Below are 20,328 nucleotides of genomic sequence, written 5' to 3' on the forward strand. Positions count from 1 at the left end.
CCCGCGGCGTTTCAAAAAAGTCCCGATTTTTCTTGAGCCCCAGCTGATGGCTAGAAGAAAAAAAAAACTGTTTAAACTCTTGCCCGGGGCTTCAAAGGGCCGCCCTACAGGCAATCAGTGTAAAGCAGTTTTTTTTTCCCCTAGCTAAGCTTCAGAAACGAAACCGAAACCAGGGTGTTTGGTGCAGCGTGACAAAATGAGGCAGAGAGAGATTTATTTTTATTTTTATTTTTCCTCCCCAAAAAAGGTAGGTGAAAAACTGCAAACAATGGGAAATTTAGGAGGAGAGTTCAAGATTTTAAAACACAAAGGAAAAAAAGCTGTATTTAACTAGGGAATTGTAATAATTGAGATACTATTAATTGTATATTGTGTTGAAAGCAGAAATGGTTAAGTTGTGGTTCGGAGGAATATATGGGAGAAATTATTTGGTTTATTATTATTGGTAAATATAATTAATTGATTTGTAAGAAATTGGATTGCATGGAAATAATTGGAATATTCATGTTCATATTGATTAATATACAAAAAAGGTAGTTATATAACTAATTGATTTATATTAAAATGTTGAATTTGTATTAAACAACTGTATTACATAATTACATAATTAAACAATGTGAGGATGGATATAAAAATAGATGACAATGGGAAGGGGTATAATATAGAATAGAAGGGAAAAATTGAATTTGATTAAGATTAGAGATGAGGATGAAGGGTAATATTGGTTTTTTTAAAAAATAGATGAGGAATAAATATGGCAAAAAGGAAATATAGAAATTGTAAATTTAATTGAAATGACTAAACGCTGTTTAAATTTGTGAACCAGCCAAATATTCTTTTCAAAGAAAATACATTGTATGTTTGTATGTGTGTTTCTAATTATTGCTATTTATTCATATTTGTTCTCTTTTATTCTTTAAAGTTTAACAATTCATTCTTTATCTTAATATCTTTATATTTGCTTGGGGTTGGCTTTCTTCCCTTTCATCTTTTTTATTGTACAGCAATCTTTCTCCTCAAACCTACCACCTCTCTCTTTTCTTTCCTTCTTACTTTCTCTTCCCCCCACCCTCTTTTTCTCCTCCCTACTTCCTCTTTCTTTCTCCTTCTCCTCCTCTCTTCCTCCCTCTCTTACCCTCACTCCTACTCTAATTTCCATTCCTTCATCCCTCTCTATTGCTGTAATCCTTTAATGCATATGGACTACTCAGAGGGCTGAAAAAGTTATTTTTGACTGGTCCTCACACTTTTGACCAGTCCTCGAACTTATGACTGTCCTCACATTTTACATTTTTGCCCTATCTTGTCATCATGGTGAAGAGAAGCAGTTGTGAAATGAGTGACATGGTTGTTAAGAATGCTGCATGGGCATAAATGTGAGGATGGTCATAAGTGTGAGGACCAGTCAAAAGTGCGAGGACCTGTCAGAAATGACTTTTTTCAGCTCTCTGGTTAGTCCTTTTGTGCATATGGACTACTCAGAGGGCTGAAAAAGTTATTTTTGACTTGTCCTCACACTTTTGACCAGTCCTCGAACTTACGACTGTCCTCACATTTTACATTTTTGCCCTATCTTGTCACCATGTTGAAGAGAAGCAGTTGTGAAATGAGTGACATGGTTGTTAAGAATGCTGCACGGGCATAAATGTGAGGATGGTCATAAGTGTGAGGACCAGTCAAAAGTGCGAGGACCTGTCAGAAATGACTTTTTTCAGCCCTCTGGTTAGTCCTTTTGTGCATATGGACTACTCAGAGGGCTGAAAAAGTTATTTTTGACTGGTCCTCACACTTTTGACCAGTCCTCGAACTTACGACTGTCCTCACATTTTACATTTTTGCCCTATCTTGTCACCTTGTTGAAGAGAAGCAGTTGTGAAATGAGTGACATGGTTGTTAAGAATGCTGCACGGGCATAAATGTGAGGATGGTCATAAGTGTGAGGACCAGTCAAAAGTGTGAGGACCTGTCAGAAATGACTTTTCAGCCCTCTGAGTAGTCCCTATACACATAGCCATGGCCACCCGGTCACATGACCAGGTAGCCACGCCCACCCAGTCACATGGCCTCCAAGCCACGCCCACACAATAAGCCACGCCCACAATTGTGTCCTTCTTACCAATGTTAAAATCTGTTCACCTTACCCTATAGACATAGCCATGGCCACCCGGTCACATGACCAGCTAGCCACGCCCACCCAGTCACATGACCAGCTAGCCACGCCCACAAAATAAGCCACGCCCACAATGTCCCTCTTTACCAATGTTAAAATCTGGTCACCTTAACCTTTAGTCCTAATAGACTGGCCTTCTATTTCCCCACTGTTCTTAATCTTACTAGCACTGATGATGTTACCTAGTTTGGATAATTAAATATCTGCAATAAAACAATTAAACTTAGAAAGGACAAAGGACCCCTTATTGTTCTTAATCTCTCTAAAACAGACATGTCAAACTCAAGGCCCGCAGTCCAGATTCAGCCCATGATGTGTTTTGATCTGACCTGCAGAGTTGCCCTGGAGATGGCAAAGGGCAGGCTCCTGCTGTCTTGGCCCTGACCCACCCCACCCCAGCCAGGTGCTCCCCTAGGCCTCTGCGCCCTGCCCCTTCCTCAACAACCCTCTCTCCCAAATAAGAAGTCAACCCCAGCTTGGAACCCCAACTTCTTTCCCCCTGACAGCTGGCCTGGCTCCTCTCCTGCTGTCACCTCCATCTACTTAGAATTCAGTAAGGCATTTGACAAAGTAGACCACAACCAACTTTTTGGTAAGCTAGAAAAATGTGGCATAGATGGATTTGTAACTGGGTGACAAATTGTATTCAATGTGCAGTCCTTAAAAGAACTACACTCACATGGAGGGAGGTGGGCAGTGGTTACCAGTAACTGTAAGAGGGATCTTGGAATCCTAATACACAATCACTTAAGTATGAGCCACCAGATGCAGCAGCAGCCAAAAAAGCCAATGCAACCCTGGACCGCATTAATAGAGGGATAGCATCAAGATCATGTGAAGTATTAGTACCACTTTACAAAGCCTTAGTGAGATCTCACTTTGAATACTGCATCCTATTCTGGTCAGCACAATATAGAAAAGATGTTGAGACACTGGAAAGGTGAAGAGAAGAACAACAAGGATGATTAAGGGGCTTAATCATCTTTAATTCTTGCAACCATTCTTCAGTGAAGAACAGCAGTGTTCCAAGATTTGAGGGACTTCCACAAAAATGATGAGGTCAACCTATTTTCCAAAGCACCAGAAGGCAAGACAAGAAACAATGGATGAAAACTAATAAAGGAGAAAAGCAACCTGGAACTAAGGAGAAATTTTCTAATGGTGAGAGCAATCAACCATTGGGATGTCTTGCCTTCAGAGGTTTGTGGGGGCTCCATCACTGGAAGCTTTTAAGAAGAGACTGGACAGCCAGTTGTCTGAAATGGTACAGGATCTCCTGCTCAAGCAGGGGCTGGACCAGAAGGCCTCCAAGGTTCCTTCCAACTTTGTTATTCTATGTTCTATGTTTATTCCATCTTCCCTTATTTTTCCCTTTGTCTTAGCAAGTTAATAGCAAATAAAACCAAGAGAAAAGTTGCCCTTCATATCTTACTTTGAGACAAGGATATAGTGGCTTTCTGTTAAAAATAATGTATTTCAATTGGATCAGACCTTGACACATCTCTCTGAGGTCCAATTTACATTTCATTAAAAATGTAAACTGAGAGTCAATATTTAGTGCTTCTCTTCTCTAAATGGAAATATTCTTAAAAGAAGAGGAAAGTGCTAACACAGGAAATCACAGTTTTCCATGATTTTAAGAGATTATGTAATTATTGTATATCGGTCTTAAAAAGCTGGGTTATTATGAAGTACAAATACATGAAAATGGTTTGGTAAGCTTTTGATGATTTCACTATTTGTGTAACACATGTTGGGACAGATCAAATAATTCCTATTAGAAAAAAACAAGGGCAAAGTTCAAAAGTCCTTTATTGAACAGAGCAGTCTGAGGATTCAGTAGAAAGAGTAGCTGGGCTCTGCCTATTGCATTGCTTTGAAATACATGCTGGAATCATTTCAGGTTTCAAAATTGTAATTTTTATTGAAGACTGCTTACTGAAAGGAAATGGAATGGACCGGAGCAATTTTAACTTTATTCCTATTTATTTTTGCAATTATGTTCCTTTTGAAAAAGAACAGTTCCAGGAATAACAGCTCCCACAATCTCCCTCCGGGACCCAGAACTATACCTATTTTGGGAAACCTGCACATGATGGATCTGAAGAGGCCTTACGGAACATTGATAGAGGTAAAGCCTGATAATTAACAAGTTTCTTTACTGTTATTTGCCAAAACTTGTTGGGATGGGACAAAAACCTTATAACTTGGTCAGGTAAGTCTGATGTGCTCCTTGATGGTGTTTACTATATATGGAAATGTTCAAAAAGTGGAGATTTAGCTGATATCTGAATACATTTAAATATTCTGGAAGGATTATTTCAAGAAAATCTTTTTGTTAATCAATGTAAAATGTTCTAATTGAATAAATAATTTTCTGATTATTTAGATTTGCAGAAATGTTCAAATCCTAAGGAGCCTTTGGGGAAATATAAATGCTCTTAAGCTTGAATGACTGGAGATGTACTTAAAGGAACTCCCATGTTTGCACATTTTAAGCAGAATTATAAGTTATTAAATCAATTTCTGCAGTGGCCAGTACACAACCAAAATTAAGGGCAGAACAAGAAGTAATGGGTGGAAACTTGTTAAAGAGAGATACAACCTAGAAGTTAGGACATATTTTCTGACAGTGAGAACAATTAATCAATGGAATAACCTGCTTCTTGGAGTTGTGGGTGCTCCACCACTGAAGGCTTTCAAAAATATACTGGACAACAATTTGACTGGGATGGTATAAGGCTCCTGCCTTGAGTAGAGGGTTGGAATAGAAGACCTCCAAGGTCCCTTCTAGGCCTATGATTCTATGATTCACAGTACGTCCTGCACAGATGATGTGGTTCCAACATATTAGAACCCTTTTCTCAACTTGATAAGCATTTCTATTGTGAGGATCTTTTATTATATAAGCATTTTTAAATGATAAATATAGAACGTATGAAAATTTAAAAAATATAAATAAATGGTAAATATACCATCACAATTCTCAATAGAATAGAAAAAGGAAATAACATTATATGTGCCTCTGAATTTTGACATGTAGTTTCGTAAACATCTTCTATATATGTGATTCCAATCATTGATTAAAATTGTCTCTTTGATTCCCTTCTGCTGAATTCCAGTGGTCAAAAGAATATGGTCCCTTTTTCCGTATCAAACTGGGATTGCAGGAGATGGTGGTGCTGACAGGCTATGAGACGGTCAAAGAGGCTCTAGTGAACCAGGCAGAGGCATTTGCAGAGAGGCCCTTTGTTCCCATTTTGGAAGAGGCAACAAAAGGGTTTGGTGAGTTATTTCATTTTGGATTGGAGTTGACAAACCTTTCAGATGTGTGATCAGTATAGATTTTTTTCATTTGAGGTTTGCATCAGAAGAATCTCAGATGAGTGAAATAGCTTCTGAAAATCCAACCAGGATGAAAATCCAACTAAAACCTTTCTTGTGCCACTGTGAATTTGTCTCTCAGTGCCAATGGAGGTAACTTCAGAATAAAAAGCTGTGTCAATATCGTATCAAGCCCCTGAGCCTCACATGCTCCTCACCACCCTGTTTCATTCTGCATATTGGCAAATTTGGGGGTGGGGGATGGGTGTTTGAGGAATTGCATAGGAAGGATTTCTGCCTGCCTCTCTCCTCATATACATGGTTATACAAACCTTTTCTTTGTACAATGTTTTTGCCAGTGTCTCTCAAAGATTAAGACCCTTTCGACCAGCTAGGACTCACTGGTGAATTTCTACATCCTTAAAAGATACTGTAAATTTGCTTTTAAGTTTTTAAAATGTATGATGTTTGGACTAGGCAGAAAAAAAGTGTTTGGTATATGATATTTTTGAAAAATAATAATGTATTAAGATGCCAGATGATTTGGAATTATAGTTTTGAATCATTTATAAGATATTTGCATATGGAAAAATGATGATTGCTTTCATTTTTCTTTTGTTTTGTTTGTTTTGTTTTGATAAGGAGATGCTGAAGGCTGGATATCAAACGCAGAGGATCAAGGAAACAGAGCAGAACTCTTTGACACAAACTTTGAAATACCTTTCAGCCTACTTCCTGGACAGACTGGATGAAACACTTGATCAAATTGATAGAACATGTTTTAATGAAGTCGTAAAACAAGAATGAGCAAAGGATGATAAAATTATATTTCACTATCTTACCCATTTTCTCTTCAGGTCTTACTTTTGCTCATGGTGAGCACTGGAAAGTGATACGACGGTTTACATTATCCACATTACGGGATTATGGAATGGGCAAGAGGACCATTGAGGACAAAATCACAGAAGAGTGCAGTGTCTTAACAAAGACAATGGAGACTTATGCAGGTGGGTCTGTATACTGTAATGGAGCATCTTCTGGGATAAATCCAGAACAGGTAGAACAGGAAATAATTTCTGCAGATTATATCAAGTGACCAAGGTACCTTCTCTAAAACAATTCTTAAACCAGTGTTGCATTGCTCCCGGTTCACACTGGTTTGCAAGAACCGGTAGTAAAAAAATTTAGTAGTTCGGAGAAACGGTAATAACATTGGCTGGCCATGCCCCCGAACCGGTCCCCGGCCCAGTCGCCACTCACTTACCCCGCCCACCTCATCAGAGGCTTTTTTTTTTTTACTTAAAAGCATTTTTTCTACAACCTCTTTGACTGAAAAAATGCTTTTAAAAGATTTTTAAAAAGCCTCTGCTGATCGTGTGACTCAGCTGGGTTCTCAGAAGCTTCTAAAAGCATTTTTTTCTGCAACCTCTTCAGCCGAAGAGGTTGTAGGGAAAAAATGCCTTTAAAAGCCTCTGGCGATCCAAGCTGACTTGCCTGATCATCAGAAGCTTCTAAAACAGTGGTTCTCAACCCTTTGAGGGTCGAACGACCCTTTCACAGGGGTCGCCTAAGAGACCATCGGAAAACACATATTTTCGATGGTCTTAGAAACCAAGACACAGCCCCTCTATCTGTCTCAGATCAGCTGGCCTTAACGTCTTAGTGCGCATGCACAACAGCCATGCCATCATTGCCCACATGCAGCCCCGGGACTCTGCCCTTTTCCAGCCAGGAGCGCTGCTGCCAATCGCTCCCCTATACCCGGCTGCCTACCTGCCTCGTCACCGCCACTATGAAGAAAGGTCCTAAAGTTACGCTGCCTGGGATCCACATGGGCTGATGCAAGGAGTGGCCAGGTATGACTGGCTGGACGTTGCCTGGAGCTGGGCTCAAGGCTGGCAGGAGGAGGAACATTGCCTCTTAGCTGGCTTGAACTGTCTGCTGCTGCAGCCTCCAGAGGGAGAGAGGGAGGGAAGCCCTGGGCTGCTGCTCCTGCCGCCGCCACCCTCTTGCCCCCAGCAAGAGCGGTTCTCATGGTGCCGCTTCTCTGGCAGCACCAGGAGCAACTGCCGGGGCAGAGAGAAATGCATGAGCCAGGAAGCGGTCATGCTCCCTGGCAGGAGAGGGTTGCACGTTCACTCCAGCAAAGGTTTGTGCAACCCTCTCTGGTCAGGAAGCACGACTGCTTCCTAGCCAGCGCACCTCTTACCAGGCCCATTTCCCCACTGGTAGATCTCCATGAGTGAGAAGCTGTGCTCTCCTCCAGTCCTCCTGGGGTGGCTTGCCTCCCCACTGGCAGCTTCTCCTTCTCCTGGCTGCTCCAGGAGCAGCCTGAGACTCTGCTTTCCTTGGCAAAGTGCTTCATCATTGCAGCTCAAGGGACACACACCGCGCGGGGGATCTGTACAGCTACTATCCCACCCCTCCTCAGCCTCGGCCATGCCGCGAGATTCCAACTCAAGTAGTAGAAGATGGAGGAACGGTGGGGGGGGGGAAGTCCAAACTGCAGCTACCTCAAGCAAGCCACAGCACTATTATACAGGGCTCTGAGTGGTTGGAGAAGTGGCAGAAACAGCAGCCAGGGCTGCACTTTCAACGGGTAAGCAATGCTGCCTCTGCCACAAGGAACTTTGGAGAGAGAGGACGGGGGCAGGCTGTGGCCGTTCTCTCCAGCTAAGATTCAGGCTTCTCCCACAAGTAAAAAGAAAAAAAAAAGAAAAAAAAGTTGGCCACACCCACCCAGTCACATTACCCCCCCCACAAGCCACACCCACAAAATAAGCCACGCCCACAGAACTGGTAGTAAAAAATTTTAGAACCCACCCCTGTCTTAAACCCATTGTTTTTTCCCTATAAACATGCTTCCTTGTCCAATTTATGCTAAGTATATTTACAGAAATGTGACTTATGGATGGAAAAGTGGTTCCAGAGGACTTGAATTGTTAATTCAGTGTAATACGACAGTCTCTCATCAATCACTTCTAGACTTATTCTTCTTTAGAGACTCCTCTAAATCCTCTATTTAGAGGGGGTTGCAAGTCCTTCATCTAAGCATGAAAATGTGTTGTAAACTGGAGTTCTTGCTCCTCCCTGCCTTCGGTCAAGCTATTTGATCTTTAAAACTTTAAAACAATAATTTAATGAAGATGCAATGCAATAACTTTGCTAAATATTTTATCCTCAAGGAGTTCAACAGTTGCAAAGAAAACATCACTAATGTGTGGTCAGATATTATAGTTCTGATTCTTGGAAAATGAATTAACATTGAAATACTTTTTTCATATTTTTAATATAAATAGAAGTATTCCAATGTTATCAGCACTAGCTGTAGCTTTCTGTGAGCAATGCTCCCTTTATGTAAACTGATTTTGAGTAGAAATGGAGTAGAAAACAGATTTAATCCTGGTTTTATTCACAATTTTTTTAACCTATTGTTTTTGTCCAGGAAAACCCTTTGACATCACAAGAATTCTCACTGCTGCTGTTTCCAACATCATAGTTTCTATTCTACTTGAGAAACGCTATGAATATGAAGATGCCACATTTTTACGACTGCTGAAGATAATTAGGGAAAATGTTCAGCTTCTGGGAAGCCCTGCTGTGTTGGTAATCTAATTTCATATTTGGCAAAAAAAATGCCATGAAAAACAGGCAACAGAATCTGCGTCATTCAAGCTTTGTTGAAAAGCAAAGCATGTTGCTTCCCATAGCATTGTTTTGACAAAAATGTTTGAGATTTCCACCTGAAAAATTCAAAATGTTCAACTTCCATAATATGTGTTTTCCTTTATCATTCTTTTAGCTATATAATTTTTTTCCCATGTTGGGGTTCCTTTTGGGTGCTCATAAAACAATAATGAAGAATCAAAAGGAGCTCCATGATTTCATACAGACCACCTTCATAGAATATCTCCAAGACCTTGATGAAAATGACCAGAGGAATTTTATTGAATCATTTCTTGTTCGGCAAAGGCAGGTAATGGATTATTTTACCCATATCTGTTATTACCAATTTTTTTTTAAAATATTTTAAAAACGAGCCTCCATATATACAATCTGCAGGTTGGTTAAGATCTTTCTTTCAGAAATATAGAACAAACAAATTTCCAAAGTAATTTTAACCATTCCCTCTTCATTACTTTATTTCAGAATCTGCAGCTACTTAAAACTACAACCATGGATTTAATGGATTTCTCTCTCCATTAAAAATGCCCTCAATATTGATCCCTTTCTGGAGAAGTGGGTCCAAGTGGGGGTGGGAATGGGTGAACCCTTTATGCCAATTGTTTCTCTTTCTGTGCAACTGTTTGATTTCCTTCTAGAAATCCGGTAAACTTGGGTCAACTATAACCTCTCAGGGAGGTTATTACCCACATAGGAAGTGCCCTCTTAGATTTCAGGAATATTGATCATGTGGGTAGATTGAGCTCTCTTAGATTTCAGGAATATTGATCATGTGGGTAGATTGAGCTCTCTTACTAGTATTTTCTTTATCCACTTCAGGAGAATATGAAGATGACACATGATGGATATTTCCATAACGAAAATCTTATAGGTCTTGTAGAGAATTTATTTGGTGCCGGAACAGACACAACATCAAACACTCTGCGCTGGGCCATACTCCTAATGATGAAGTACCCAGAAATTCAGAGTAAGCACTTTCGTAATATTGGCTTGTAATAAAAATTAAAAAATGACTGAAAAAGAATGGTTGGCATTTAGCACGTTACTTGAATGAAGGCAAAGTGATAAGCCAAGAATTAAGTTGCCTTTCAAATAAGAATACTAGTGGAGTGGAGTGGAGTGGAGTGGAGTGGAGTGGAGTGGAGTGGAAGAGAAGAGAAGAGAAGAGAAGAGAAGAGAAGAGAAGAGAAGAGAAGAGAAGAGAAGAGAAGAGAAGAGAAGAGAAGAGAAGAGTAGAGAAGAGATTACTTTATTGGCCAAGTGTGATTGGACACACAATGATTTTGTCTCCAGTGCATAAGGTCTCAGTATAAATACAAACTACAAGGTAATAATAACTGTAAGATTCCAATGGAGTAGGTAGTAGAAAAGATGGGAAAAATAATAATAATAATAATAATCACTTGGAACACAACACGCCAGATATCACAGTTGTCGAAAACCGAAATGTACAATTTATTGACATCGCAGTACCAGGAGACACCAGAGTCGAAGAAAAAGAACTGGAAAAAAATCATGAAATATTGCGACCTGGCCATAGAAACTACATGGCTATGGATGAAACATGTCACAGTAATACCTATTGTCATTGGGGCACTTGGTACCATGTCCAAGAATTTCACAAAACACTTCAAGAAATTGCAGCTTCCGGCAATAACACCAGCAGAACTGCAAAAAACTGCGCTACTCGGAACATCATATATTTTAAGAAGGTACATGGTTGACACCTAGGACGGTGGCAGCAACCCGTATCAACTATTAGCACCAGTCAATGGTATTTGTGATGCATTTTTAAATATCCAGTTGACTGAGTTTCATTTTTAAAGAATAAAAGAGAATAATAATAATAATAATTCCTGATTCTGCCACCCAACAGGTAGTTAAGTCTCTTTCCTTCTCCCCATTCCTAATTCTGCCACCCAATAGGCAGTTAGCCCTCTTTCCTCCCCCCATTCTTTATCCTGCCTTTCTGCCACTAAACAAAGAGTTAGGCAGCCATGGCTCGGCCTGGACAGCTATTCGGTCCAGTTCCTACGGTTATGGAATTATCATTTTTGGATCAGTAGTGGCTTAGCCACCGTGAACCAACCAAGCACCTACTATCACTAATGATGAGAGGGAATCAACAAAAATCCACACTGGATCAAGCATTGCCCGGGTCAATAAGGACCACATCAGATGCTATGGCTCCTGGACATCTGTCAAAAAAGAGGCTACAGGGCTCAGTTGTTACTGCTAGAGAACCAGGGCGTGCAACTGCAAAGTGACTAAAACAAAAGCACAAAACTTGGACAACTGAAAAAAATTGAGAAATCATCAAATATTATTACCAGGCAGAACCATCAGTCAGAGGATTTCAAAAAAAGAATGATGCAACTGTGGAAGGAAAAACACCCGGAAAGTGATGTAACTGAACAAAGATTAATGGATGAAAGACGCTTCATCATCCATAATAAAGTTTTCACAGATGTGGAAATGCAACATCTAGAAATATTGACTAAAAAGAAAACAACAGGTAATGATGAACAGGCTGAAGAAACTGTTCCAACACCTGAACAAACTGACCAACCAGTGGAAGAAACCAACATACAGGATGAAATTCCTCCTGTGCAACAACTCGAAAGTGTAGAGCTAAGTGATCTAGCAAAAAATGCTGAAAGAAAAGATTGAAAACCACATAAAAGAAAACATAGAAAGAAAAAGACTACCTACCATTTGTGAAGTGCATAGCAAATGAGTGAAAGATCTACTAACTGCTGTGAACAGCATTTTAACCTCCATCCCATCCTGCACACCATATGAAATCAAACAACTAATGTATAGCACAGCTGCCATTATAATTGCAGAACTGGGTTATAAAATGCCAAACAAGAAACCCACTGGAACACCAAAGTAGAAAATTCGACTTGAAAATGAAATAAAAAAAACTACGAGGGGATTCAGCAATCTGAAGTACTTGAAAGAAGGAAAACTAAATAACAAAAAGCTGAAAAATAGTTTACACAATAAATACAACCTGGAGGAAAAAACAATAATGGAAACCATGGAAGAACTAAAACAGTGTGTAATAGCAACAGCAAAGTAAATTGAAAGATATGAAGGACGAATTAAACAATATCATGAAAATGTCCAGTTTAGAAGAAACCAACACCTCTTGTACCAGTCCCTTGATGAAAATTGAGTCCAAACTAATGTTCACCCATGTAAAGAAAAAACTTTGAAATTTTGGAAAGAACTGTGGAAAAACCCAGTGGAACACAACAAAACTGCCTCCTGGATCAAAGATATTCAACAACAAACAACACGAAACAAAATGGAAAATATTGTAATAACAACTGACATGGTGGCAAAACAAGCAAAGAAAGTCAAGAACTGGAGTGCACCTGGCCTGGACGAACTGCATGGATACTGGCTGAAACACCTGACCAGCCTCCATTATCGCATGGCCACTCAATTTGATCAAATGCTTCAAAATGCAGCAAGCAAAAATGGTTAACAGCTAGTCAAACATACTTGATAATGAAAGATCCAGAGACGGGCACAGAGCCAAGCAACTATCACCCAATTACTTGTCTGCCAACAACATTCAAACTTTTTACAAGAATACTGGCACATTCAGTATTCAATCATCTGATGGAAAACAGTTTGTATCCAGTAGAAGAAAAAGGAAATTATAAAAAATCAAGAGGAACAAAAGATCAGCTGCTCATTGACAAAATGGTACTAAAAAATGCGAAACGAAGAAAAACATTTTTTTAAAAAAATTTTATTATATTTTTATTGTTAAAGAATAACAGAAAGGAAAAAAAAATTCAATACAAAAAATCAATAGTAAGGAAAGAAATTTTTTTTCCCCCCAACGTGCTATACAAATGGAAAGGAAGTTTTAGGAACTTGAAGTCTTCAATTCTTCCAGAAATCTCTTTGATAAGGTACTGGTGCCGATTCATCCAATCTCCCAAGTGCAAAGTCCACAAATGGTTGCCAAGTGTTCCAAAAAACATTTTCTTTATATATACCACTTCTAATTTTAATATCACAAGTCAATTTATCATTTAATGCAAATTTCCATGTTTCATTGTACCATTCTTCTAATTTTAAGTCATGGGAACATAAAGTGAAAAAAGTTATAGAAAATGAAAAGGTGGAGATCTTGTGGGACTTTCGAATACAGACAGATCGCCACTTGGAACACAACACACCAGATATCACAGTTGTCGAAAACCGAAATGTACAATTTATTCACATTGCAGTACCAAGAGATGCCAGATTCGAAGAAAAAGAACTGGAAAAAATCATGAAATATCGTGACCTGGGCATCGAAACTACACGGCTATGGATTAAACATGTAACCATGATATCCATTGTCATCGGGGCACTTGGTACCATGTTCAAGAATTTTATAAGATACATCAACAAATTGCAGCTTCCTGCAATAACACCAGAGGATCTGCAAAAAACTGCGCTACTTGGAACAACGTACACCTTAAGAAGGTACTTGGTTGATACCTAGGACACTGGCAGCAACCCGTATCAACCATTAGCACCAGTCAATGATATTTGTGATGCATTTTTGAATGTTCAGTTGACTGAGTTTCATGTTTAATGAATAAAGTAAATAATAATAATAATAATAATAATAATAATAATAATAATAATAATAATAATAATAATAATGATGATGTTGAAAATATGATAACAACTTGACATGAGCATGGCTTAAGAGATGAACCATCAAGAAAGAAACAGAAAGTTTAATACTTGCCGCTCAAGAACAAGCACTACAAACTAATGCCATGAAAGCAAAGATACAAAAATCCACCAATAATCCAAAATGATGACTTTGCAACAACAAAGTCGAAACTGTTTCACATTTAATATGTGAATGCAGCAAAATTGCATAAACTGATTACAGAGCTAGATATGATCGAGTTGCTAAATTAGTCCACTGGTCATTATTTAAAAAATACAACATACCTATATTCGAAAAGATCATGTGGGACTTTCGAATACAGACAGATCATCATTTGGAACATAACACACCAGATATGGGAGAAATGAAGGAAAATATTTAGAAAATGGACGATAAAATAGAAAAAACCCAACAGAATATTTCCAGAAACGAACAAAGGATCCAAACAGTGGAATCAAAAATGGAACAAACAGATAAGAAAATAGAGACGTTGGAACAAAAACATGTGTCAATCAGTAGGGAACTAGAAGAATCGATTGTGTATTTGGAAATGGAGAAAGCATCATTCTACCGTAGATTTCAGAATATCATGGAAAATAAAGACGAAGACTTAGGAGAGACAATGGCGGAAATTTTAGCAGAGGCAACGCAAAGAGATAAAGACGATATATGAAGAGGTCTACAGAGTTCACACAAACTCAAGAAAGTTTTTTCATGATGTGGATATTTGACCAATTTTGGGAGATTGAAAATCCAATAGAAGAGAATATCAGAGAATATCAGAAAATCTGATAGAGGTTGAAAATCCAACAGCAAGCGATTATGTTTCTTTCCACAAGATACCAAGTGTACTTAAGGATTCATATGTGTTGCATCTCTAAGGTTCTCACTATCAAAGAAATGCAGATTTCCTCTGTGATATGGGCACATGATTTCAAAAAGAACATTAAAATATGTCAAACAAAATCATTTTGGAAATGCAAATGAAACAGGAAAACTTATAGCATCACATCAGAAAACACGTTGAAAGAAGAAAGATGAGAGTAAAAGATTAAAGGAACAGTTACATTCATGATTAACAGAATGTAATATTTCCAAATTTTTGAAGGAATTAAATACTAAGAACAAAATGGAGGAAAATCTCTTCTCTAAATGAAAATATTCTATTTTCTAATAGTGCAGGTGAAATATGTTTGGATGTACTGGTGCAAATGTTGAACTCTACTGAAGGTATGACTTTTATAATTACTAATAATATTTCTATATCTTTGTAATATTTCCCTCATATATGAATTTGTTCTCTATATCCTTCTGATATTTCCTCCTATAGGAATCTGCTTTGTTCCTCTAATATCTGACAAAGTTCCTTCACGGTTTAGCACCAGTTCTTCAAAGAAAAAAATATTTTGTTTTATTCAGCAATTTGGAGACTACATGACTTCTGGCGGTTTAAAAAGATCAGTACATGAATCATCTTGATACATAATATCATTTTGTTCTCCCAGGTAAGATCCAATTGCAAGAGAGATTGGTGATATTCAACCAAGGACTGACCACCGAGTCAAAATGCCTTACACCGATGCTGTAATTCATGAATTTCAAAGATTTGCTAATATTATTCCCTCCAATTTGCCACATGCAACCACTATGGATATAACTTTCAAAGGCTTCTTTATCGCCAACATGATTAATAGGAAATCATGTTCAGTGGGTAGAAAAAAGTAGTCTGCAATTAATGGAATTGGTTAAATCAATTATAAGGTCACAGACTGTTATCTTATTAGAACAATTTTCATAGATGTATCTTTCAAGGTACCAATGGGAGATATATTTTTTGGCATCTGGCATTCTGAAACTGTCCCACCTCTTGATTCATGAGAGGAACTTTCCTCTCTTGCTCTATTCTTTTATTTCTTCCTCATCTTGGCTTATTGCTTTATTTCCCCTCCCTGCCTTCAGTAAGCCTTTATTATTTATTGGGTCTTGCATTTTTTTGATATTTTTTCTTATTTTTATTTCCAAAATTAAAAAAGTATATAATGTGCAATATTCAAAATCCTTGATTTATTGTTATTTTCATTTTTAATATAATCCAAATTTCTTTTATAGCCAGACATTGACAAGAAAACATTGGCAATTCCTCTCAAGGACAAAAGAAGTAGATATTCCATAACAAAATAACCATAGAAAAAATGAAGATATTTCCCACAATAGAGAGTAAATAGAAATGGAAGATCCCCGTTTATTTAAAAAGAAAAAGAAAAAAGATCAAAGATATATAAAAAAGAAAAATGAAACAGTTATTTTAAGAAGTAGTAAAATACAAAATCCTTTGCAGTAGAAATCTGATGCAAATAAAAATCAAATCAACTCAATAGTGAAGTTATCAAGGAGAAAGTCTTTGCACAATAGGTTGCCATGCAGCAAAAGCGAAATTGTTTGATAACTCCAAAGCAAAGCAGTAAAAAGAGATAAAAAGTTCACATTTATAGTCCAGCAAGAGGTGCATAAAATAAATCAGTGTTCAACCAGATAGTTAATTAAAAATGCAGATCAAATGGAAATATAATTTTAATAAATTTTTTAAATTGAATATTGCTCCAAGTCCAATACTTAGTTCTCAATAAACACTTTACAAAATTCCAGGATTAATTTCCAGGATCCTTAACAAATATTCCATGTCGGGGCGTCATAGTTACTTATCTATTTATAGCTAAAGCCGATACTTCCCTATTTGAACTCCTTTTCCTTTAAAAAATCCACTCAACATGCTTAGCCTCTGACCACTCCAATCGCCCAGAAAATGGAACTGCAGAGGAAAGCTCAGGTTAGCATGTTTAACGTAAGTACTAATCATGTCTAATGCATCTCAACATCCACACGGCACCAGACATCCAAGGAGTCAGACCACCCCAGCGAGACATCCCATAAGTACCCTGTACTTATACTCACTCTGGGTCAGTGCACTATATTCCTGATCCCACATGGCTCAGACCTCCCTGCTCAGTTGTTCAGGTCCTTGTCACATCAGGTTAAAGAAGAGCAATTCCCTCTGGAAAAGAACCACCTGGTCCAGACCGCTAAAATCAGCGTGGGTACCCACTGCCCCCTAGGTAAAAATTCCATTCCAGAAGGACTTCTTCAAGTCCCTGTTTGGGCGCCAATTGTTAAATGCAGAAATCAGCATTACCATATAATAAGTGAAACAGAGAGCGTGAACAAGAAAAAACAGCGGATTTATTAAATATATATATATAAAGCTATATATATATTTCAAGCTTTTGCAAAAGGGTTCTCCCATGAAAGAGAAGACGTCTGACCACTTCAATTACATGGTTTAAATACAGTTTTCAGGATACAGAAGCCCAATACAAACTGATACAAACAGTTCCCCCGAGCATTAGTTTCAGGTCTTATATAATATATTTGGCACATATTCCGCCCCGGAAATTCCCCTCCAACAATACCCTTCAAAAATACCCTACACAGATGTTTCCATGCTAAATGGTATCGTTATTTGTGGACTTCCCCTTCTGGAATGGGCAGGCCCCAAACAGGCCCATTTCGGAATTTTACCAGGTAAAACATGGTGTTTAAAATGGTGTTACTCAGGTTATGCTTTTTACAGGAATAATTCATTTTTCTATCACTATGCATTAAATGCATTAACCTTTTATCCTTTCACTTTTTAGGGCACATACATCATTCCCTTGCTGACGTCTGTGCTCCATGATGAATCTCAGTGGGAGAAACCACATAAATTCTACCCTGAACATTTTCTTGACTCTGAAGGAAAATTTGTGAAGAGGGATGCATTCATGCCATTTTCTGCAGGTAAGATTCTCTGATGTCATAGATTATGTCCCATAAAAGGCAACCCTTAACACCTTGTTTGAAAAGAAAACAAGTTATACAATCTTAATCTCATAAACCTTATTTTAATAAAGTTTAGGCCTCATGGACAACATGTGTGGCCAGGCTCACCCAGGAACTAGTTGATTCCAAAGTCTGGCTGGGCAATCATCAACCCTGTGCATGAGTTACTGTTATTCCTGCTATGCTCAGTATCAGCATTTCCGCATTTTGGCAGTCTGGGATGAATCTTGTCTTTCAGCTTCCTGGCTGACTGGGACCTTCAGATGGACACAGACTTTGGCTCTTCATAGTTTGACCCCTTTATTAGCTTTTCCTAAGCTTTTATTGTTAGATCATAGCAATGTATCGGAACATAAAGTGCACCAAAGCAAAATAAATAAGATGGTAAAGGAAGAGCATCAGAGAGAAGGGAAATTAAACCAGGGCTACAATTAAATACATTTTAAAAATTCTTTCTAAGTTTAAATGACAACAAAATAAAAATAGAATCCTGAATTCTAGTGCTTAGAAACACATCTGAAAAAATCTAATTCAGTCATTCGAAGTCCAAGCCCTTGAATTCAACTATGGTCAGTAGTTTGGCCCTGATTTCATTGTAAGCTGGGCAGTGCGGACAGAGGGAATAATATTTTCCCCTTGACAGAGTTCACAGAGATAGAGCGATGTTATTCAACAGACACTTAGCAAATCTCCCTACAAGCTATGCCAAAGCCATGCTCTGCAGCCAGTGTGGCACTGATAATATTCATAACATTCTAGGAGAGGCTTCAGAGTTTTTATTGTTCAGGTAGTCCTTGACTTACAACCTCAATTGAGTCCAAAATTTCTGTTGCTAAATGATACATTTGTTAAGTGAACTTTGCCCCATTTTACAACTTTTCTTGCCAGATTGTTAAGTGAATCACTGCGGTTGTTAAGTTAGAACCGGTTGTTAAGTGAATCTGGCTTCCTCATTGCCTTTCTTTGTCATAAGGCCTCAGAAAGTGACTCAGGGACACTGCAACCGTCATAAATATGAGTTAGTTGCCAGGCATTTGAATTTTGATCACGTGACCATGGCGATGCTGCAACAGTAGTAATTGAAGGTTACCTGCAATGGCACCAGGATGAAAATATACATGACTGCACCACAATTGGATATTTATTAGCATCCTTTTCAAAAATCCTTTTTCTGAAGTTTTCTCTATTCAAAGAACTAATCCCCCCCCCCCCGAAAAGAGCAGAGAATTAGATAAGCAGAAGGGTTGCCCTGGAGAGGCCTAAAATCTTCCCCATAAAGTTATTTTTGGATTATGTCCAATTGAGTAATAATCCACTCATCCCAACACATATCTTGGCTCCATCAATATCTGAACAAGCACCTTACCCTACAATATTTTAATTGCTCTCTTTGGGAATCAAAAATCTTAAGGATAATACCCACATCTGTTTTTCCGGTGTTGGCATTAATTTTTTGACTTTATCTTCAAATTCAGAAATCTGCTGCCATTTATTAGTTGGAAAAAATTCTCGGTCTCCATTCCTTTACTGCATTTTTACTTCTTTCCATATCTTTGAAATGTTATTTTTCCCCCTCTATGCTGATCTCTGTATGACCAAAGAATATTGGGAAACCCTGTGAAATAGTTTAAGAAACCAATAAACATAAATCAATCTCTCTCTCTCTCTCTCTCTCTCTCTCTCTCTCTCTCTCTCTCTTTTTGCCATCTATGCTTTCTTCCAGGTCGGAGAGTATGTGCAGGTGAGAACCTTGCCAAAATGGAGCTCTTCCTCTTCTTTACCAGCCTCTTGCAGAAATTTACCTTCCAGCCACCCCCAGGAACATCTAAAGATGATCTGGACCTGACCCCTGTTGTTGGACTTATCTCCGCTCCCGTGCCGTATAAGACTTGTGCTGTTTTACGCTGATCTGACACAAAAAACTATAACAAGTTGTTTTCTCAGTCTTGAATTGCCTTCATTTTGAGACGCACAATTTAACAAAGAATCCAGTATTGTCTACGTTTCATGTGTTGTTTAGAAGATGAATGGTAATAACTTATAAATTCATGAAATGTTTATGTTGGAAGGTTTTTTTACCGTAGTCCCAAAGACTACTTTTCTTGCCCTGCACGTGATGGTGGAGAACAGAGCTGGAAAGTAAGTTAGTGAACGGATGTGGCTGCCTTGGGAGGGTTGGGAGGGTGAGGGACCTGTGTGTGTGTGAGAGAGAGAAGGGGCGGGATGACGACGACAGAGAGAACATTGCTGCCAGCCCTGGATAACTCTCCGAGGTTGGATCGGATCTTTCTCTCTTTCTCTCTCTCTCACATACATACACACACCATTCTTTCTTTGGGATCTCAACACAGACGCCCCTCCCAGAATTGCAAGGCTGAAGGCTTCAGATGGAGCATTTTGGGGATATGTGTCTGTGCTGCAATCCCAAGTAAAGAACAATCGGCAGGAAAAGAAGGGGATTTTCCTGCAGTGTGTCCTTTCTTTGGGATTGCAGCTCAGACGCCCCTCCCAGGATTGCAAAACTGTCTGAATTTTGATCACATGATCATGGGGATGTTGCAATGGACATAAGTGTGAAATA

At 38.5% G+C, this 20,328-nt stretch overlaps 1 protein-coding gene across 4 annotated transcripts; it reads left to right on the forward strand.

Annotated features, from left to right (window-relative positions):
- The first annotated feature begins 4,017 nt into the window (after positions 1-4,017).
- LOC139309044 (cytochrome P450 2K6-like) lies at positions 4,018-19,912 on the forward strand. 4 transcript variants are annotated; one of them, XM_070933111.1, is made up of 9 exons: positions 4,018-4,301; positions 5,293-5,455; positions 6,352-6,501; positions 8,940-9,100; positions 9,297-9,470; positions 9,998-10,157; positions 15,382-15,552; positions 17,562-17,705; positions 19,471-19,912. In XM_070933111.1, exons 1-9 carry the CDS (start codon positions 4,119-4,121, stop codon positions 19,653-19,655), a joined length of 1,491 nt encoding a protein of 496 aa, XP_070789212.1. In that variant the 5' UTR covers positions 4,018-4,118; the 3' UTR covers positions 19,656-19,912. The 4 variants fall into 4 exon arrangements, with proteins under 4 accessions (XP_070789212.1, XP_070789209.1, XP_070789210.1 ...); XM_070933108.1 differs by lacking the exons at positions 15,382-15,552; positions 19,471-19,912 and adding an exon at positions 15,202-15,376 and having other exon boundaries at positions 9,998-10,145; positions 17,564-17,649; XM_070933109.1 differs by lacking the exons at positions 15,382-15,552; positions 19,471-19,912 and adding an exon at positions 15,291-15,376 and having other exon boundaries at positions 9,998-10,145; positions 17,564-17,649.
- Positions 19,913-20,328: the final 416 nt, after the last annotated feature.

This window comes from Pituophis catenifer, unplaced genomic scaffold, assembly GCF_029215685.1.
Source record: "Pituophis catenifer annectens isolate HBS135680 unplaced genomic scaffold, rPitCat1.0.hap2 SCAF_1, whole genome shotgun sequence".
Taxonomy (NCBI): domain Eukaryota; kingdom Metazoa; phylum Chordata; class Lepidosauria; order Squamata; family Colubridae; genus Pituophis; species Pituophis catenifer.

Coding starts and splice junctions, on each gene's coding strand:
- LOC139309044 (XM_070933111.1), top strand. CDS start 4,119: ATGGAATGGACCGGAGCAATTTTAACTTTATTCCTATTTATTTTTGCA. Junction 5,456..6,351: donor AGAGGCAACAAAAGGGTTTG/GTGAGTTATTTC, acceptor TTTTCTCTTCAG/GTCTTACTTTTGCTCATGGT. Junction 10,158..15,381: donor AATTCAGAGTAAGCACTTTC/GTAATATTGGCT, acceptor CTCCCAGGTAAG/ATCCAATTGCAAGAGAGATT.